Source organism: Anabrus simplex, chromosome X (genome assembly GCF_040414725.1).
Source record: "Anabrus simplex isolate iqAnaSimp1 chromosome X, ASM4041472v1, whole genome shotgun sequence".
NCBI classification, from domain to species: Eukaryota; Metazoa; Arthropoda; class Insecta; order Orthoptera; family Tettigoniidae; genus Anabrus; species Anabrus simplex.
Genome location: NC_090279.1, coordinates 159,972,630 through 159,995,876, shown reverse-complemented (window position 1 = coordinate 159,995,876; position 23,247 = coordinate 159,972,630). Strand labels below are relative to the sequence as shown.

Genomic DNA, 23,247 nt, shown 5'->3' with positions numbered 1-23,247 from the left:
CCATCGGCTTCTACAAACTTCACCCATCTTTCAGGTAAGTTATGAATACCACACCAGAAAATCTGCTTGTCTTTTGTAGCAAACCATTTGTCGAGCCATTTTCCAACTTCCTCAAAATTGCTGAAGTGCTGCTCTGCGAGTGTGTGCCTCACTGATCCGAAGAGTGATAGTCTGATGGCGCCAGGTCGGGGGAGTATGGTGGGTGCAGAAGGATGTCCTATCCAAGCGATTTCAAGGTGCCTTTCACTGGTTTTGCTATGTGAGACAGCACATTGTCGTGTAACAAAATCACTTTGCCATGTCGTCTGGCCCAACCAGTCGACTTTCGATCAATGCGTGATTTAAATGAATTATTTGTTGGCAATAGCATTGTGCATTAACGGTTTGATGCTGATTTCTCGGCATGGTTCTCAAGTCTGTCTACCAGAGCACGCACTGTCTTTCACATTTAAATCACCACGTTTGAATTGTCGAAACCATGTCTCACATGTTCTATACGATGGAGCGTATTCACCATATGTTTCTACCAGCAAACTATGACTTTCCAAAGACTTTTTCGGACTTAATGTCAGAAGAAACAAACTGACATATGTGTCAAATTCATACGCTGTGTACTGTTCACTGGCATGGTGCCAGTGAAGTCGGAAAAGATTTATGCATACACCTGGTATCAGTCAGTCTACCTTGCGTACAGATGAACCAGAAAGTACGGAAAGTACGAAAGCATAATCTGTAAATGATGAACAATGCAGCTCAATTTTGTACAATGCATCATATGACCGCCGGCAGGTTTTACCGTCCAGAAGTAAAGAGTTGGCATGACCTGCCAGTAGGGTCTCATAGTCGCCAAAATATTAACTCGTTTTAAGCAGGAAATAATGTGGCCATTTTAATTAAATGGTATTTTGGTTTAAGTGTTTTGGATAACAGAGGTTCTGCTGTATATGCGTCATTCATGTGCATGACAGCCAAGAATTTATTCCTTTATTTATTTAGTCACACCCTTTCCAGTGGTGTAGCATGGAAATTTTCTTCAGGTAAGCCGAATGGAATATAACTATAGTAACTATAATATGTGTTTTTTCCATACCAACCACTAGTATTTCTTATAACACATTTCTTGAAATGTTTGGGTATATTTTTCATGTTTCTGAGAAATATTTAGTCAAGGAAGGTCTATCTAGCTGTTCTATCAGCATTTTTGCTCAAAAGATAGACACTGGGCAGAATGTCTTATTGAAAATCCAACCAAAGCAAACAGAATTGAAAAGAGATGAATCACGAAGCAAGCGGCTGCGTGCGGTTTGGATAATGTAGCTATCACCTTGCATTCATTCACAAGTAGGCCTAGTGTTCTTGTTCTCTAATTTGATACAATAAAGCACATCTGATACAAAAGCGCCCAACATGATGGCAAAATTCTTTCTTTATTTTAATCTTCCTTTGTAGTAATTTATGTAGTAAGTTGCGTACCACATAAATTAAGCCTACTCAACTTTTAAAGGTTATATTGTACTTAGAATATGGTTTTGAATGCAAATATCCATTATGAAAAGTTGTCAGAAGCATTATATTTGATTCTGCGCATCACTAATCACAAGCAAACTATAGAAGAAATAATCAAACCTCAAGAAATGTTTGTTTATAGGTTACATGACTTTGAGCTCAGTTGGAAAGTACATTGAGAAACTGTGCAAACCAATGCAGGTGGGAAATGATACAAAATGTTTAAATGTTAGGTTCCACGTATAGAATTACTACCATTTTTATAAGGACATATTAATATAAAACAGGCAGGATTGTACTCCACCTTAGCTTCTCACCTGGAACTGATTGTCTGAGCTGCAGGAATGTTGATGAGTTGGATAGCGGCAGTTTTGCTCATCGGAACCATCACTGCAGTCCTCCTCTGAATCACAGACTTTATATGATGGTATACAGCCCTGTCCTTGTCTGCAGCGGAAATATCCATCACGACAGTAGTCGTGGGAAGGATTATGGCAGTTTCTCAGATCCTCGTCTGAACTGGAAAGGAGTAATCAAGTTTTGATATTATAAATACGTAATAAAAATCAAGGATAATAAATAACACTAATGAAGAAAATGAATATAAATTATTAGAGGAGCTACTACTACTACTACTACTACTACTACTACTACTACTACTACTACTTTAATTATTTACGTATTTTATGCCCACATTGGACCACTTGAATCTGTCTATATACATTTAAGTCTTCATTGTATTAGCTAGAGATTTGGCTTTCAGCTTCCTCTTCAGCTTCCAAAAATTTTTCATTCTTCCCGCCTGTTCATTTGTTATAGTGTATTGTTATCGTTGAAATGTTTTCAGTTTACGTCTCGTTATTCCCTGCCTTTGTTGCACTGTTGTACCTAACTCTTCTAAATTATTCTTGACCTCTTTGAACCACTTGTTCTTGGTTTTACTTTTCCAAAAGTAGTTGAATACTTGTTGTTTCGCTAGCCGGGTAACTCTCTCTCTCTCTTTTTTTTTTTTTTTTTTTTTTTGCATTGTGTCTATTATTGACTCATTTTTTCTGGTATGCCACTTCATTACACAACAAACATCAATGTCCATCTATTTGGTGCTTTTTGTTGATAATTCTCCTATCTGCCTTCCCGCACGCGGATTAACCACGGCGGCTGCATGCTTTTGACTCGCAACCACCGGCAGGACGTCCCACGAACCATGCCAGTTAGACACCGATGAGCGATGAACCGATGGCGTGGGGCACAAAGCCAACTATTAGCTTTTTAACTGCAACAACTTTAATATAGACTATTGGAGCTGGAATTACCGCGGCTGCTGGCACCAAACTTGCCCTGCAATGGATACTCGTTAAAGGATTTAAAGTGTACTCATTCTGATTACGGGGCCTCAGATGAGTCCCGTATTGTTATTTTTCGTCACTATCTCCTGTGCCGGGAGTGGGTAATTTCCACGCCTGCTGCCTTCCTTGCACGTGGTAGCCGTTTCTCAGGCTCCCTCTCTGGAATCGAACCCACATTCCCCGTTACAACCATGGTAGGCGCAGAACCTACCATCGACAGTTGATAAGGCAGACATTTGAAAGATGTGTCACCGGTACGAAGACCGTGCGATCAACCCAAAGTTATTCAGAGTCACCAAGGATGATCTGACCGATTGATTTTGATCTAATAAAAGAGTCCCTTCCACTTTTGGTCGGGACTCTGTTTGCATGTATTAGCTCTAGAATTACCACAGTTATACAAGTAAAGTGGTATGAGCTCAGGAACCATAACTGATTTAACGAGCAATTCGCGGTTTCACCTTAATTTGGCTTGCACTGGGGCATGCATGGCTTAATCTTGAGACAAACATATGATTACTGGCAGGATCAATCAGGGAGCTGGCTGGTTCGAGAGCCGAAACCAAACGTCGTAGCCCGCCGCCGCCGAGTACGGCCTGCAGGACACAGACTTGCTTTGCTCCGTTAGCTGGCCGAGTGGCCACCAACTAACATTTCATAGGCCGACGAACACGGGCTCTCGCCCGGCCGGCATGCCTTCCATAGGGAACGGGACCCTTCACCATCCATCGTCACGTCTCCACTTCGTCTGGTGCTGAGGCTGGCAGTACTGTACGGGTGGCGTACGACACAACATTCTCACGTACTACTACTACACTACTACTACTACTACTACTACTACTACTACTACTACTACTACTACTACTACTACTACTACTACGACTACTACTACAAGGGAACTGACCATTCACAAATAAAACTCCTATATGCAGCCAGAAATCAAACCCGAGACCCAAAGGTCCTGATACCGACCATTTGAACCCTTAGGAGGTGGCATTGCACAATGTGAAAAATCATCAAAAACATAGTGACTTTCTGCCAATTTTTACTTTTTATCTTAAACATAGTCCGCCTCTGTGGTGTAGTGGTTAGCGTGATTAGCTGCCACCCCCGGAGGCCCCGGTTCGATTCCCGGCTCTGCCACGAAATTTGAAAAGTGGTATGAGGGCTGGAACGGGGTCCACTCAGCCTCGGGAGGTCAACTGAGTAGACGTGGGTTCGATTCCCACCTCAGCCATCCTGGAAGTGGTTTTCCGTGGTTTCCCACTTCTCCTCCAGGCGAATGCCGGGATGGTACCTAACATAAGGCCACGGCCGCTTCCTTCCCTCTTCCTTGCCTATCCCTTCCAATATTCCCATCCCTCCCAAGGCCCCTATTCAGCATAGCAGGTGAGGCCGCCTGGGCGAGGTACTGGCCATTCTCCCCAGTTGTATCCCCGACCAAGAGTCTGAAGCTCCAGGACACTGCCCTTGAGGCGGTAGAGGTGGGATCCCTCGCTGTGTCCGAGGGAAAAGCCGACCCTGGAGGGTAAACAGATGATGATGATGATGATGATCTTAAACATATAAATCACCGAGCTCGATAGCTGCAGTCGCTTAAGTGCGGCCAGTATCCAGTATTCGGGAGATCGTGGGTTCGAGCCCCACTGTCGGCAGCCCTGAAGATGGTTTTCCGTGGTTTCCCATTTTCACACCAGGCAAATGCTGGGGCTGTACCTTAATTAAGGCCACGGCCGCTTCCTTCCCACTCCTAGCCCCTTCCTGCCTCATCGTTGCCATAAGACCTATCTATGTCGGCGCGACGTAAATCAAATAACAAAAAAAAAAAAAACAACATATAAATCTGTAGAATATTAGCGACGAAAACTCTGTTGGTTTCTCCCCAGCATCTAAACGAGCTGACAGTAACATGCACCTCTATGTAAAAAATGAAATGGCGTATGGCTTTTAGTGCCGGGAGTGCCCGAGGACATGTTCGGCTTGCCAGGTGCAGGTCTTTTGATTTCACTCCCGTAGGCGACCTGCACGTCACCTCTATGTAATTGAATAGCGAACCAAATCAAGTAGGAGAGAAGGGATCCTAGCTCTTTCAAATCACCTTATAAAAACTGTTCTTTCCCTCTCTTCATAAAATGCCTGCTACCTCAGCAATCTGGCCAATAGAGCTCGAGGTTATGTCCTGATTATTAATTACATCAGAATGTTTTAAATCTTGATCCCAGTTGCCTACGTTTGTAATGAGCGATACTGGGGAAGCAGGGTGTTTCACACACAAGATAAAAAAATAATACAGCAGAGAAATGGACAGAAAATCGAGGAAACAGAAACTAGAAGAATTTAAGTAAAAATATGTATGCGCTACTTGAAACCAAATGTTTTCTTCCTGTCAAGTGTAAATTGATTGAAATCTTCCACATAAGAGTGTGTTGCTTTTTCTGTAAAATAAATTTCTCATAGACTGTAGAATATTATGAATGAATAGCACAGTAACCAGTATATTATCAGAAACAATTACAACTGTTGCTACAGCATCAGTGACGGCTACTCAGTGATTTGCGATGTACGCTGCTAGTAACCAGTTTGATTTTATGCCCACCACCACAGATACCCAATTTTGACATAGAAGGTAAGTGGTGTTTGTATCTTTTTTGTTTTTGTAAGTTCATTAGGAGGATTACTTGTGTAGCATAATTTTGTATGACCCATAGAGCTTTTTTTTTTTTTTTTTAACTACTTGCTATATGTCGCACCGATACAAATAGTTCTTATGGCGACGATGGGACAGGAAAGGCCTAGGAATGGGAAGGAAGTGGCTGTGGCATTAATTAAAGTACAGCTCCGGAATTTGCCTGGTGTGAAAATGAGAAACTATGGAAAACCATCTTCAGGGCTGCCGACAGCGAGGTTGGAACCCACTGTCTCCCAGATGCAAGCTCACAGCTGCGCGCCCCTAACCACACGACCAACTCACCCGATCTTTTCATCCTTCTGGGTTGGCAGCACTGCCTGCTATCTTGGGATCTGGAGACCAACACTCTACAACTGATCAACTTCCACTCACTCACTTACAGGTTCATGATCAGACTGTTTGACCGAGCAGGTAGCTGCACAGTTTGGATCACATAGCAGTCAGACTGCAATTGGAAGGTAGTGGTTTCGAACCCCACTGTCGGCAGCCCTGAAGATGGTTTACCGTGGTTTCCCATTTTTATGCCAAGAAAATGTTGGGACTGTACCTTAATTAAGGTCACAGTCACTTCCTTCCCACCCCCAGCCCTTTCCTATCCCATCATCACCTTAAGACCTATCGGTTCGACGTAAAGCAAATTGTATCAAAATTTCAGACTGTTTGAAACACCTAAAGGAAACAGCAATAGTGACAACTCAGTTTTAAGAACAATTTATGTCTGGATGTGTAGAATAGCAAGTTCAGAGTCTAAACTTTACCCATCTTGACAGTCAATATGTCCATCACAAAGACGATCAGGTGATAGGCAGACGTGTTTCCCCCTGGCAACACAGCGAAACTGACCATTGACACAGAAATTTGTTCGGCAGTTTGCTTCATCAGCTCCACCTGCAACAAGAAAAACAAAGAATTAAGTATATGTTAATTATACCTCGCTAACACAGAGTGGGAACAATAGTTCATGGCAACATTGTGTTCCAAATGGCGTGTCACACATTGAAAATGTGGTATAGTGTTTATGGCTTAGCCTGCATCTACAGTACATTCCTCATGCTATTTCGTTTGATCAAAATGCTTGGTTGAAACAGTATGTAGAATTAAATACTCGGCATAAGCAGAGTGGCACAACTAAATTAACCTCCTTCATAGATATTTATTCTGTTTCTTGAAAATATTAATAATTAATCTTATTATTTATTATCGTTCCTAACCTGTCTCTACTATAAACACTTCAATTCCATGAGAAAAATTCTGCATCCATAATATCACTTCTCGGCCATGATTCAATTGTTATTACAATATCCGGTGAATATATCTATAAAATTTCTTAATTCCATTCCTTTCTTTACAATAATTCTACAGTTTAACACTAACAATTTTATGTCATCCTTACTTGACTTGATACTTCCTATACTGTCATCACTGCTCCCTGGTCCACCCTGTTTCCCTAAATGTACCTCTCTAACTCTTCAAAACAAACCCTCTAATTTATATGTACTGTTGCAGTTCAAGTGACGACCATCTGAGCGTAGATCCTTATCTGCTACCCACCAATTAGGATCTACAAATACCACTCCCATTTACCCCACATATCCAGTCCATAGTCTCATTTAAATCACCAATCACCCTCCATTTAGTATATCATTGATAATCTCAGTTTCCTTAAAATTCTTCTGTGGTACTGTAATCAGACTCCAAACATCCCAACTATGTTAGTAGCTATCCCTGCTTGCCATACGTTATTTGTACCAATGTGAAAAATTAACACCTTCTCTTACCCTCCTTCCTTCTACTGTATTTTCCTTGACATCTGCCTTAACCTAATTCCAACATTCTACCCTGGTTCCCATTTCTCCACGTCTGACAATTGAGTCACCCATAACCAGAGCCTCAATCCCACCCTCATTAGATCCCCTCCACTCCTGATCTCCCTTAACTTACCTGATACCTGCAGAATTCTCATCCTCCTTGCTTTTCTCTCTCTCACTACCCCGTTCCACCTTCCTATTGTCTTGTTCTGATGTCAAGATATTTCCTTATTTACAAATTCTGGCAGACAGTGCATTCGAACCCCACTGTCGGCAGCCCTGAAAATGGTTTTCAATGGTTTTCCATTTAATACCAGGCAAATGCTGGGGCTGTACCTTAATTAAGGCCACAGCCACTTCCTTCCCATTCCTAAGCCTTTTCTATCCTATCATCGCCATAAGACCTATCTGTGTTGGTGCGACGTAAAGCAAATAGAAAAAAAAAAAAAAAAATGTATATATTTACAAAGTGTTCATCATTGTGCATAGATTATTGTTAATTTTAAGAAATCACTTGACAATTCTTATACTGTTGGCATATTTCATAAAATGTAATTGTGCAGTGTATGGAAAATTAAATAAATAAATAAATAAATAAATAAATAAATAAATAAATAAATAAATAAATAAATAAATAAATAAATAAATAAATAAATAAATAAATAAATAAATAAATAAATAAATAAATAAATAAATAAATAAATAAATTTGTTTAAATTAATGAGTAACTGTTGCTGTAGTAAAACAATGGAAGTCATTAAAAATCTCTGAGGCATCCCCCTAGTCAACACTTGGGAGGGTCGTTATGGTGCTACCAAGTACCGTATGCTACAAAACAAAGGACTCTTCTTCTTCTTCTTCTGCAGCTTATCTGCACTATTCAGGGTTACTGTTCCTCGTTCTCTGTCCTACGCTACTTCATTATTTAGGTTCTTGTCTTGCAGTGGTGACGATTAGGAGGAGTGACTGCCCCCCAATTTGTGGAGAAAAATTACATTTTAATTCCATTTTAGCCATTTAAAACTAGGAATTATTAAAAACAAAAAGCAAATTATTCAAATCCTGTTGTCTTATTACCTAAATATTTCCTTTAATTACTTTAAAAATTGCTAAGTGGCTCAGACAGTTGAGGCGCTGGCCTTCTGACCCCAATTTGGCAAGTTGGATCCTGGCTCAGTCCGGTGGTATTTCAAGGTACTCAAATACGTCAGCCTTGTGTCGGTAGATGTACTGGCACGTAAAAGAACTCCTGTGGGACTAAATTCTGGCATCTCATCGTCTCCGGAAACCATAAAAGAGTATTTAGTGGGACGTAAAGCCAATAACATTATTATTACTTTAAATATTACAAGAATACTTTGCAGAAATATGCACAAAATGTGATTTGTTGCAGCCAACCAATTTTTCAGTGCCGTAGCAAGTAGTAGAGACTGACTTAACAGCATGTTAGAAGAACTATTAGTATCTGATGACATAAAACCTTAGTTGTGTACATGTGTAATTGTTCTTTTGGTAAAGTTTTATTGCGTAGTATTGAATCTAAAAATAAATTTAAAAAAACTATTATTGTTGCAGTTAATTTGGTAAACTGACAACCTTTACTTCTCTGTTGAAATTCACTCAGAAAGCGTCAAACACTTACCACATTATAGTTTTTTTTGTTTCAATTTTGTTGTCTACCCCTCACTATATTTCCCAGGCCCCCTGTGCATTTTTGTTTCAATATTGTTGTCTACTCCTCACTATATTTCCCAGGCCCCCTGTGCTTTTTTGTTTCAATACTGTTGTCTACCCCTCACTATATTTCCCAGGCCACCCTGTACTTGTTATTTTCTATACATTTTTGTGCCCCCTCACTATATTTCCCAGGCCCTCTGAACCTTTCTGTTTTCTATACGTTTTTGTGCCCCCTCACTATATTTCCCAGACCCCCTGCACTTTTTTGTTTTCTATACATGTTTGTGCCCCCACACTATACTTCCAGGCACCCCTGTACTTGTTATTTTCTATACATTTTTGTGCCCCCTCACTATATTTCCCAGGCCCTCTGAACCTTTCTGTTTTCTATACGTTTTTGTGCTCCACACTATATTTCCCAGGCCCCCCTGTACTTTTTGTTTTTTATACATTTTTGTGCCCCCTCACTATATTTCCCAGGCCCTCTGAACCTTTCTGTTTTCTATACGTTTTTGTGCTCCACACTATATTTCCCAGGCCCCCCTGTACTTTTTGCTTTTTATACATTTTTGTGCCCCCTCACTATATTTCCCAGGCCCTCTGTACATTTTTGTTTCCTATACATTTTTGTGCCCCCACACTTCCGATTCCCAATCACTGCTACTGTTATCTTGCCAGATCCACCACTTCAATGCTTCTTCTTCAACATCCATGCATGTAATGTTTTGGCCAACATAGTCATTGTCCCTCCATATTAGAAAGCCAAACCACCCCAATCTTTGCCTCGATGTTGATAGTTTTCAGACTGGGCAAGTTGGCCATGCGGTTAGGGGCGTGCAGCTGTGAGCTTGCATTTGGGAGATAGTTGGTTTGAAACCCACTGTCGGCAGCCCTGAAGATGGTTTTCTGTGGTTTCAAAATTTCACCCCAGGCTGTACCTCAATTAAGGCCACGGCCGCTTCCTTCCAACTCCTAGGCCTTTCCTAGCCCATCATCACCATAAGATCTATCTGTGTCGGTGCGACATAAAGCCACTAGCAAAAAAGAAAAAGATAGTTTTCAGAGTGCCCCGTATGTGGTCATTGTGGATTACAAACTATCCACGTCATGTCCATATCTATATGACAATCTAAGAATTATTTAGCCACCTAATTGATACCTTTATTTGCCTTTGGCAATTTTATAAAATCATTAATAGTACATGTTTCGACTGCTTCGCAGCCATCATCTGCTACATTCACGTAAGCTTAGGTGTAAATAAGGTAAAGGTATGCACAATATATGTTCTCGTATTAGCCTTGATATCTTCTGATAGGAAACTTAAAATTCTTAACTATTGGGGGAGGATGATGGAAGTGAGGGGGGGGAGGGGAAGAATGCTAAAAAAAGTGATTAATAACTTGTCCTTAACTAAAATATTGTTCAAATTTTTTCCTCCAATAAGAAGATAAAAACATCTTTTAAGTCTCCTTTTTAGCTTCTGTTCAGAAGCATATTTGAAAAAAAAACACTGATTAACGTTTTACCAAGTAATTACTTGAGATGTAATTAAAGTATAATTAAAACTTATTCTTAATTAAATTCCTAATAAAAACATATGTCAGCTTCCAGATCCTTTCAGGTGGCACCGCACATCCTTACCTGAGCTACCTCTATCCTTCTGATATCGTTCAATGGCGTACAGGATAGCTGGTCTCACAACTGTCCTGTAAATTTTTCCTTTAGGTTTTATCAGTAGCTTCCTACCACAGAGAACTCCTGACATTTCTCTCCAGTTTCTCCATTCTGCTTGGATGACATCTCCATTATTATTAAAGAATAGCACCCAAACGTTACAAAAATAAAATAACATAAATCCCAATTCTCTTTGCCATAGTCCATCAGAGATTTTGTTCTTCTGTTACAATTGGTGAAATGATATCGTTCACAAAGCCTGTCGCAGAGCTTACATATGCATTTCAAACATGGCTCATGGAGGCACTAGAGCACTCCGTAGATCGTTGTTTGGTTCAGTCCAGTTGCGCTTTACCATTGCGTCGGTCAAGTCGAATTCCAGTGGGGTGTCTGATTTTTTCCATGCTGTTGTAAAATCTGCCTCAAGTAACTGACTTGATGACATCACCTTGCAATTCCAAAGCTTGCACTTGTCCTTTGACTGCTTTACAGCATAAACTCGATTTTGCTTTGATTCAAGTGGAATGGTCAACTGCAAAAGACTTTTGAAGAAACCTAGATAAATTGTGATGCTGCCCCATTCATTTATAGATAACTGCTTCTCTATCATATTCCTCTATCATCACAGTGGTTTGACATTTGTACATATTTTAGATAACTTTCTTCTTTTGAATATTAAAATGATGATGATAATAGTAAACTATTATTACATTATTGCAACTTATTATTTAAATATTTATTAATTTTAAATAAAACTTAATTAATTTTTAGAATTAATAAAGTTAATTTAAATACTGTAACTCAATTAAATTGCATCCTCTGTTGGATGATTACATCTGCTACAAGCTAACTATGCGTGATCAAACAAATCCCATTTGTGCGGAATAATTACCTACTGGCGCTAGGAAACTTCAGCCAGTTGAGGGGTTCAAAAGCAAGCTATATAGAAAAATAAGAATATAAAATAGGATAAACACAATGACAGGTCAGCATTGGAAGAGACACATCAGTTGAGAGTGGCAGGCAGTCGAAAGAAAGCAATGTTACGGGGAGACCATTATAGAAAATGAAGATGCATGGATGATGACAAATGAGGGAAGAAGTCAAGCATTCCATCAAGGGTAAATATACCCATTACAGTTGCATCACTTGCACTATCTTATAATAAATATTCTGCTACTTCATTTCAGTTACAGAATTAAGTGTCTTTCGAGTCCAACTCATGTTTATGGTACTCCCAATTGTTTCTCAGCACTCGCTGATATAAAACAGGATACATGTATTTGTAGAGAAATGTACATGAAATGCTGGGCTGAGTGGCTTAGACGGTTGAGACACTGACCTTCTGACCCCAACTTGGCAGGTTTGATCCTGGCTCAGTCCGGTGGTATTTGAAGGTGCTCAAATACGTCAGCCTTGTGTCGGTAGATTTACTGACACTTAAAAGAACTTCCCCAGGACAAAATTCTGGCATCTTGGCATCTCCAAAAACCATCGAAAAATTAGTTAGTTGGACATAAAACTAATTTATTTATTTAGCATATGATGAATACAATATTATATACAACATGCACAACAACCATCTCAAGTTCATAACTAAAGTTTCACATCAAAAGTTCAGAGCCAGAAAAGAGCTTCGCTTGAGACACAGTATAAGTGCTGTATAGAACCTCTACAAACATGCAAAGGACACTCAAATGCAATGTGATCCACTGTCTGCTCCTCTTCTCTGCAATCGCATTGCGGTGATGTCTTCCGTCCCCATTTGAAGAGAGTGGCTCCACATCTACCTTGGCCGGTCCTAATTCGGTTTAGCATCCTCCACTGCCATCTGGGAAGGGAAAATCCATCTGGGCAATTGCAGGGGTTCTTAATGATGTGATAATGTGATAATGAGGATTGCTGTTGCCATTGTTCTTTCCAGGCACCCGATACATTAAAGGAGGTGTCCTGTAGATTCATCGCAGTACGCCAAGAAGGGTGTCTGGATTTCAGTCGTTAAGGTGGAGAAGCTGCTATGTCAGAATGAATAGGGAGGTGAGGATTGTTTTCTATTTTCTTCCATAAGTTAAGCAGTGACTGTAATCTTCTTAGGGTGGAAGTGGTATGTGGCTTAGGGTGGGAAGCCAATGTGTGTTAGTTGGTCAGATGCACCATGTAATGATACGCATTTCTTGGTTCAATAATAATAATAAGATTATTTTTGTTATTCTTTCTCTGTTAGGGTCTTCTAAGGACCATGAGATAATTTCAATGCTTCATCCTTCGTTGTTCCTTCTTCCTGCTCAATACTTCATCTGCTCACTATGGCTCCTTTTCCTCTTCTCGGACCATTTTGAGCCTGTTTTCTTTCCCTTGTGCCCTTGGAATCCTTCCATTTTTAATATTTTTTTCTAAAACCCTCTTTCTCTGTTGATTCTTCTTCCCTTATGTTGTTTTTTTCAAAATCTTCCTTGACTTCATGAATCCACATTGTTGTTGACTTCTTGTTCCAAAGATATTTGAAGATATTTGGTTAACCTGTTGTCATCCATTCTGTATAAATGTCCAAAAAAATATCAATCGCCTCTTCCACATTGTATCTGTTATGTTTTCTATGTTCTGATATATTTCATTATTACTTCCTGATTTCCAGAGTTCTGTTGTTCTTAGCGGGCCAAATATTTTCCGTATAATTTTTCTTTAACTTACTTCTAATTTACTCAGGTTGTAATTAAGTACCAGACATTCACTCACATATAGGCATTTATTATTATTATTATTATTATTATTATTATTATTATTATTATTATTATTATTATTATTATTGTTATTGTTATTGTTATTTACTTGAAATGGTGAATTTCAAGAACGAAATACTGCAGGCGAGCACAATGAGGTAGTTAACATCTGGAGAGTCGATGCAAGGATCATGCAAGAGTCTGCATCGTACAGAACACATGGCTGCCATATTCCTGCACACTGCTGCTATTCACCATTCAATTTAAGCTAGTCAGAGAATCTCTGAAAAGACAAACAATACTCAAATATTCAAAACTCACCAACAGATTAGCAGAAGTGATTACAGATAACCAGACACCTATTGCCAGCTAACCCAACTTATGAACAGATTTTGAATTTCAAAAATACCCAAAGGCATCAAACCCAAGATGTAAGTGCTGTTGACACCTTTAAGCGTTTAAAGAATTTAAATGGATCTTGCAATGTAAAGGGTGGTTTTGAAAGTAAGCCTAGGTTTTCGGAGGTGGCGAGATGTCAGAATTTTGTGCCACAGAAGTTCTTTTACGTGCCAGTAAATCTACCAACACGAGACTGACGTATTTGAGCAGCTTTATCAAAAGGATAATTTGTTTATCTATTTCCATTACTTATTCATTAAGAGTATGATTCTTAATCTTTTCTTATTCAGAATCCCCATATCAAGAATATACTCACTGTCACAGTCACGTTCACCATCGCAGACCCACTCGAGGGGGACGCAGTTTTCTTCATCACAAGCAAACCCCTCGTAAGGCCTTCGATTACTTGGATAGCAGGTCACAATTCTGTTGGAAGTGTCGTAGTATTGATTTTCTGAAAATAGAAAATAATAACATCTATGCTTTAATTTACAGTACATAACAGACTCTTCTGATTACTGGCAACTGCATGAACCCTTTGCATTACAGACAGGTCGTTATTGGTGCTTCAGTTAATGACTAGGGATTTCTTGGTCATTACTCGAGCCCGGAATATATGTAAGATAAAAATGAGAAATATGTACACACATATGTAATAAATATATAACTTAATATCTAAGCTTTATCTGATGTATTCTTGTACACAGAAAAGGAAACAAAACTGAAAAAAGTTAAAAGTGCAGATGTTATTCAACCTCTAAATTTCATTTGGAGGCACAATTAATAACTAAATAGTTTTCCAAATTTTCTGTGGTCATCGAATGCCTTATGTCTGTTAGGATGTTGTTATATATAGGAAAAGACATTTCAACTTCACATGAAGTCACTGGTGTGTATTTCAAATTGCCCGGCAAAGAAATATTTAATTGAAGTCTTGCTCAAGCAACGATGGTCCTTATTAAGAGAGAGAAGAAATTTGATCTCATCAAACACAAATATGTTTATTACAAAAATGTTTCTGAAGACTTTTGAATGGAGTGTAGCCCTTTATGGAAGTGAAGCATGGGCAATAACCAAAGAAGAAAGAAAGAAAGAAAGAAAGAAAGAAAGAAAGAAAGAAAGAGAGAGAAAAGGCGCTTTTGACATGTGACATTAAACCGGGGACTGAAGAAGGGATCACAAAAGAAAAGTCATAAATCTGAGAGGAGAAGAATGTGACAAAGTTTGTGCAAGGGAAGATTGCTAGACACAGCTCGATACACCCGACTTGCACCGTCAACATAGTTAAGGGACATGATTATTTGACACAATACCTCACTTTAAATTATCTCATTAAGTGTAGATGTTAGAGACATGCAGGCTTTTTTTAACTATTTTTAAGTGTTTAATTAAAAAACTTATTTAGATGTAAAATCAGTAAAAGAATAATTGTGTTTTCTTTCAAATGCGTTTTATTCCCGCAAAATATTTATAATATGTAATATTTATCAAAATATTTTTTTACGCATAGAAATATATAAAAAATATGTAACTTTAAACTTCTGGAATAATGGTCCTTTTAGTACGATTCGCCAACATTACGTATAATCCACGCTCTAGTCATTACTGAGGTTCGGAGGTTCCCGAGGACATTTTACCCAAAACCTGAAAAATAACTTTTAATAATGGGTTCCTGATGCTGTTAAAAGCAATTTTATGTTGCATATTTTGCTCATTTTACTGATATAAGGTAATATTTGGTTATATTTTCAGCATTTTTGTTTAAATTTAGGCGTTGTTTTAACAAGGTACATGTTATCTGCATCAAGTTTCAAACACAGGATTTCAAATACTGTAGTAGATGTATTTTAATTTCTTTTCCAGAAACAAATAGGTAGCATGTTTAGAAGACATGATGTCAAGAAAGCGATGCTGTACGAACATATGCCGACAAATACCAAAAAGCATGCTAATACATTTTTTGTTATTTTTTTGAAAACAGAGTGAGAACTGTGTCGAAGGGCTATGCTCCTGAATGAATGTATACATTTTTAACATATGTACTGTAGCTCTGTCAGTTTGTATGATTAAATGTGTCTGCTCTATTATTGCTTTTCACTTTTTGACATGTTTGTTGATACTAATACTTGCTAGCTATCTCTGAAATGTTTAAGTCATATTTTACCTTCTTTTAGGGCATATTTGCTTGGATATTTTGTACTTCTTTAGGTCATGAATTTCTGAACTCTAGTCATTACTCTCGTGTATGTTGCGACTTGAAATCTTATCCAGAACTGGGCAGGCCATAAATTTGTTCAACACTATGAGAATCCTATTCACCTTCAACTCTGAGTTTGGATGTTGCAATGCTAAGTTTTCCCTGTCTTTACCTATAGTTTTGAAGGCTGGATGCTGAACCCTTTGTTGGAGAGGCAGACTGGAGCTTTTGAAATGTATAGAAGAATGCTTTGAATATTCTGGGTAGAAAAGGAGACCAATGAGGAAGTCCTCAACTTGTTAAATAAGAAAGAAAGAGCTTGTAACAACTATCAACGAGTGAAAGCTCTTATATATCGGGCAGATCATGAGAGGGGGGAATTGAAGGACAATGATCTGTGGGGATACGGAGAAATTCCCAGCTTAAAGTCCTGCGCTGCTGGTATGGATGAACTTGTATTGAAATCTCTCGAGCAGCTGTGACCTCTTGTCCAAGTATCGAAGGCCTTAGGGTTTGCTGTTTATATAAGTCATATTTAGCCCGTATTGTCAACTTTAAACAGTTTTATGATATTATCAACAAAAAGTTCCAGCTTTACAATACCGGTACTAAAAAAATTTAATCTTTAAAACAAAGTTAAAGGAACAGGTTTTGTTCCTCTTGAGAACATCTTCAGTCTTGGGAAGAACAAAAGTTAAATGGCAAAGATAAAAGCATATTTAATATTTTATTACGCACGTCTTCAATAAACTTAAATCTACAATTTTTTGCTTTACGTTGCTCGGACACAGATAGGTCTTATGTCGATGATGGGACAGGAAAGGGCTAGGAATGGGAAGGAAGCGGCCGTGGCCTTAATTAAGATACAGCCCCAGCATTTGCCTGCTGTGAAAATGGGAAACCCTGGAAAACCATCTTCAGGGCTCCGACAGTGGAGTTCGGACCCACTGCCTCCCGGACGCAAGCTCACAGCTGTGCGCCCCTAACAGCATGGCCAACTCACCTGGTAAACTTAAATTTATAAGGTCTGTTCATTGTTGAATCTTTGTGTGCAATTTAGCATCATTCAACATTGAACAGACCTTATAGCTTTATGTTTATTGAAGACATATGTAATAACATTTTAAATATGCTTTTATTTTGCCATTTAACTTTTGTTCTTTCCAAAGCTGAAGATGTCATCAAAAGGAACGAAACCTGTTCCTTTAACTTTGTTTTAGAGATTAAAGTTTTTGAGTAGGCCTATTGTGAAGGTGAAACTTTTTATTGATAATATCATAAAACTGAGCAGGTGTTTCATAAGTAATCATAATCAATTGGATCGGCAGTCTTCATAGGGAGAGAGCGTCCTAAGGAAAAGAAGGAGCAAGGTAATGGGAAGGGTAGCAACAATAGTAATCAGAAGTTTAAGTGATTAGTAAACTTTGCACGGAACTCCGATGCATTTTAGGAAACAGAATGCAGTGAATAACGGAGAGTAAATAGGATGAAAAGCAATGCGGTTTCACACCATGGAGGGGCTGTGAGGATCAGATTTGTAGTGTGTGCTAAGTTACTGAAAAATGCCATGAGAGCAGTAGGCAGTTAAATTTCATAGATCTGCATATGGCAGAGCACCAAGGGAAAAGGTGCTGGCCATTTTGATGGATTACATTGTCAGGGGTAGTATATTACTGGCAATCAAAAGCATTTATACAATGAGTTCTTGGTTCAAAGTAGTTACGGGGGTTACACAAGGCAGGGTTGTTTTACTCTTATTATTATAGTTTACATGTGTCATTTACTGAAAGCCTGTCATCTACTATCTTCAAGCTTGAAAAGAGATGCAACAAGTTTGATATGAAAATTAGTGTTTCCAAGACTAAAGTGATGTCACCTAGGGAATACAAAACTGGAACAGCTGGATCAATTCAAGTATTTAGGATGTGTATTCTGTCAGGATATGAATACATAAATTTATTTGAATATTTATTACGTGATGGAATACCAAAACAGAAGATCGAGATAAAGTTTGAGGGAAAGAGAGTAAGAGGGAAACCGAGAACTTTTTGCTATTGGCTTTACGTCGCACCGACCGAGATAGCTCTTATGGCGATGATGGGATAGGAAAGGCCAAGGAGTTGGAAGGAAGCGGCCATGGCCTTAATCAAGGTACAGCCCCAGCATTTGCCTGGTGTGAAAATGGGAAACCACAGAAAACCATCTTCAGGACTGCCGACAGTGGGATTTGAACCCACTATCTCCTGGATGAAAGCTCACAGCCGTGTACCCCTAACCGCACGGCCAACTTGCCCAGTGGTGACCTAGAACAAGGTGAATCGATTCAATAAAGAGGAATGCAAGAAGAAGAAAACTGGAGTGGGACAAAATGATGGAAGAGGAATGGTGGAAGGAGAGAGGAAGGTGGAGAATTGCCATAAATGCCCCGACTGGGCAGGAGCTGCTTAAGGAGTAAGGAGGAGGATGATTTATTATGTGATGCTGCCAAGTTTCGACAGTATTGGTACTCTAGAATGAGCCTACTGAAAGTTCAAATAAATGCTTGAAGAGATACATCCCAAGTCATGTAAATTACCATACCAATAATGACGTTTGGTCTCCAAAGAGTCCTGGTGCTGGTCTTTCGAACTGATGCCATATAGACGAGGATAAGGTCCTACCTGTGATGAATTCTAATGCTGAAGATGACACACACCCAGCCCTCGAGTCACTGGAATTAACTAATGAAGGTCGAAACCCCTGACCCGGATGGGAATTGAACCCAGGACCCCACTAACCATTTAGCCATGGAGCCGGACAGTTATCATACTGATATACATGGACTCCAGCATGATAACATAATTTTGTAATAAGGTTACCAACTATTATAAAATAAATGGGTATAATCTACCACAAAATTAAATATTCTAATGTACTGTATTTGATTCAGAGCCGTGCTTATTTCCTCCCAGGCAATGTCTCATATGTTGTTGCTGCTGTGATATTTTTGAGTCCTACCATACACAGTAGAAGAGCTGGAGAGCTCCAATCAAAGAAAAACTTCAGCAGGGAAGGAATTTAAACACAGACCTCAGAGCTGACAGGAACGCCCCATGGCAAGTACACTACGGTTAAACCGGCTGAAACCCATGGTGTGTTTGTTTTTGATAGCAGCTAGGCAATCAGTCATTTTTGGAAATGTTCGTCTAGTAGCCATATGGCATGTGTCAAGTGCACTTGGACTCGCGGCACTTGCAGATTTAGCAACACCGCCTTGCAAAGTCCATTTGAATTCATCAGCGCAGGAATCTGCTTGGGTAACTTACTGTAAGTGGCCTGGTACAGGTCTTTCGAGTTGACGACATATAGGCGACCTGCGCGTATATGAGGCCTATGATGAATTCTAATGATGAAGATGCAACACATACCCAGCCCCTGAGCTATCGGAATCAACCGATGAAGGATAAAATCCTCGACCTGGCTGGGAATCAAACCCTGAAACAAACGCCAGCATGCTGACCATTCAGCCAAGGAGCTGGAACTCCAGCAGCTGATACAATGATAATGGCGTGAGATATCAATTTTTTTTTTCAAATTATTTATTGGTATGGACAACGCTCTAACACTCATATACCTGGTTCACATTGTTTCTGATCATCCCGTGTGGAGAGGAATGTTTTTTAACATACCATCATCATCATCATCATCATCATCATCATCATCATCATCATCATCATCATCATCATCGTGTCTCCACTCCAGCAGGCCAAGTTTAAGAATGAACAAGCCTTCACTCTTACATCTTTCAGATGCATGGTTAGTGGCCATCACAGCTATTAGTCTATCACATTTCTTACAAAGGTAGGAAATAATAATTATTATTCTTGACTTACCAAATAATTTGGTTTGTTCTCCAGGTCCTGTAGTTTTATTCTGCTTCCCTTGTACAGCTTTGTGTGAAGGAGTCACCAGTATTCTCAGTTGAGGCGACAGAGCTGAAAAAATCATGCAAAAACTTCATATGATGAAGTAGTACCGCATGTAGAAATTTTGTAGCACAAGCTTGTTAGTGGATGTAGAACAATCCTAGCATTTACTATGATTTGAAGAGTGCACTGACATCTACTGTGGCCCAGGGGTTTTGATAGCTGAGTTACCCAGGCACCCATGGTTCAATTCTTACGCAGTGCACAGAGCCACATCTCTTGTTATGGATTTCAAATTAACAGGAAAGTCTACAGTGAAACGTCTCATTTACAGACGTCAAAGAGATGGAACAATTTGTCCGCATCTGAGGAGAATCCTTTCTTGGGAGGGAGATTGCACAATCTAGCTGTAAATTTTTAAAATGCATTCTGTAATACTTCTTCTATTTAAACAACTATAAAACAACAGACAAGTGAGTAAAGAGAAAAATGAAGTTACTGTTACTGTAGGATTGATCATCGTAACTGAAATTAGGACCCATTAGTCAGCTAAAATTTATGACACTGTATTCATCTGCTTTTAGCTAAAGGTATGGAATAGCTAGCAGGCAACCCTTTTTGCAGGGCCTCTCAAGGTGCATGCGCCTGGTGCAGGCGCTGTGCACGGTGCAAAAGATGACTTTGCTTGGCTGACCAGAGTGCAGATCCCCACTCCTTGATTTGGAGCAATAGCGCTGTCTCTCTCTTTCCTCACGCCTGTGTCGCTCGCTCCCCCTGTCTCCCTCTTCCTCACTTGCTCCATAGCGCTCCAAATCCAAGCTGAATTGAGCCGAGTTGAACCGAGCTTAGCCGAATAGCCCAGAGACGAAGCGTTGGTCTGAGCCGAGCGGGACCGATGCACTGTACACAGGAACTCTGCGCCACTGTTTGCACGCGTGAGATTTTGGGCGTTTGAGATGCCCTGCCTTATTGTCTTCTTGTCAATACAGTACATTTCTGTACAGTCCTCAAAACAAAGTTTTCCATTTTTAAGACAAAATCATCATCACCGAGCTCGACAGCTGCAGTCGCTTAAGTGTGGCTAGTAATCAGTAATCAGGAGACAGTGGGTTTGAACCCCACTGCCGGCAGCCCTGAAGATGGTTTTCCGTGATTTCCCATTTTCACACCAGGCAAATGCCGGGGTTGTACCTTAATTAAGGCCACGGCCGCTTCCTTCCCATTCCTAGGCCTTTCCTATCCCATTGTCGCCATAAGACTTATCTGTGTCGGTGCGATGTAAAGCAAATAGCAAAAAAATAAATAAATAAATAAAAAGATATCATCATCATCATCAGTTCTCTGCTCTAACAGGAGGCTTATTCCATTATTGTTGAAAGCAATCCCTCTTTTTCCTATTATGCTAACTTGTTATGTTAGCTGAAGATGGTCCTAAATAGGGACCAAACTAGTCCTGAAATAATAAAATAGGTTGTTTAATGCAACTGATGTAGTGTTGATTAGGTGGAACATCCTTTAAGGGACCTTCATTGAAATTATGTCCATCACAGTCGAGAGTTTTTCTGTCAGGTATTAGGTTTATGAGGCGTAGGGAGTCCTCCACCTTCTTTCACCGATACCTTTATTGGACATCTTCCATTTTTCTCCCTGATTATGTTAATAAAGGATGTAATCACCACCATCAGCGCACAAGGATAAGTGAGGATTTACAGATAGTAGAAGTATTCAGTTAGCAGTTTGTAAAGATTGTTGGTTACAAAGATAATGTTGAGTAAGATAAGGTGACTAATATAAACGAAGTATTGAAATTTACTTACGACAACAAAGATATGCTATTAAGATATGAATGATGAAAACTAGAAAAGCAGCTGGGTTTGTTAAGATTCCTGGGGCTATACTAAAAGCGATTAGTCGGGAAATATTACCATTTGATTACTCTTTGCATGAATGAGCTATACCGAATGAATGGAGAGTTGCTATAGTAGCCCCTGTGTACAAAGGGAAGGGTGATAAAGATAAAGCCGATTATTACAGGCCAGTCAGTTTGACATGTTCCATGTAAGCTATGGGAAATCTTTCTTTCTGATTTTATTAGATATGTTTGCAAAAATTACTAACTGTTTTGATACAAGGCAGTTTGGGTTTAGGAATTGTTATTCCACTGAAGCTCAACTTGTAGGATTCCAGCAAGATGTAGCAGATATTTTAGATTCAGGAGGTCAAAGGAACTGCATCGCTATTGAACTATCTAAGGCATTTGATAGGGTAGATCATGGGAGACTACTGAAAAAAAATGAGGGCAACTGGACCAGATAAAAGAGTGACAATACAACGGGTAGTTACATTTCTAGATAAGAGAACTCTGAGAAGAAGAGTGAGGCACTATCTGATCCTGTAATCATTAAAAGGGGAATTCCTCAAGGCAGTATTATCAGTCCTTTATGTTTTCATTTATACATATAAATGATATGAGTAAAGATCTGGAATCAGAGATAAGGCTTTTTGCGGAAGATGTTATACTGTATAGAGTAATAAGTAAGTGACAGGATTATGAGCATCTGAAAAAAAGACCTCGATGATGCTGTGAGATGGTAAACAGGGTGAAAAGTCAAGTTGTGAGTTTCACAAAGAGGAAAAGTCCCTCAGCTTTAATTACTGTGTTGTTGGGATGAAAGTACATCATGGAGATTACTGCAAGTGCCCAGATGTAAATATAAGGAATGGTCTTCATTGGGATAATTACATTAACAGGATTGTAAATAAAGGTCTCTTCTTCATGTAGTTACAAGAGTATTTAGCATTTGAAGTAACAATGTAAATGAGAGATCGTGTAGACTCTGGTACGACCCCAATTAGAGTAGAGTTCCAGTGTATGGGACCCACGCCAGGACTAATTGATTCAAGAACTGGAAAACATCCAAAGAAAAGCATCACAATTTGTTCCGGGTGATTTCCGGCAAAAGAGTAGTGTTACAGAAATTTTGTCAGCTTTGGGCTGGAAAGACTTGGGAGAAAGGTGGCGAGCTGCTCGGCTAAGTGGTATGTTCTGAGCTGTCAGTGGAGAGGTGGCACACAATGATGTTAGTAGATGAATAACGCTGAGTGTGTTTCTAAAAGTAGGAAAGATCACAATATGAAGATACATTTTGGAATTCAGAGGACAAATTAGGGGCAAATATTTGTTTGCAGGAAGAGGAGTTTGCGACTGGAATAATTTACTAAGAGAAATGTTCAATAAATATCCAACTTCATTGAAATTATTTAAGGAAAGACTAGGTAAACTATAGACAGAGAATCTGCCAACTGCCAGGTAATTGACTGATTGA

The 23,247-nt window shown here is 39.3% G+C and overlaps 1 protein-coding gene across 1 annotated transcript in view; it reads right to left on the bottom strand.

The window, feature by feature from the left end:
• Positions 1-23,247, bottom strand: part of LOC136886740 (uncharacterized) — a 30,498-nt gene that overhangs the window by 3,713 nt on the left and 3,538 nt on the right. The window contains exons 2-5 of the mRNA XM_067159543.2: positions 19,889-19,990; positions 14,136-14,273; positions 6,300-6,429; positions 1,824-2,025 (exon numbers count right to left, since the gene is read on the bottom strand). Coding sequence (XP_067015644.2) covers positions 1,824-2,025; positions 6,300-6,429; positions 14,136-14,273; positions 19,889-19,990 — 572 coding nt within the window. The remainder of the gene's footprint in view (positions 1-1,823; positions 2,026-6,299; positions 6,430-14,135; positions 14,274-19,888; positions 19,991-23,247) is intronic.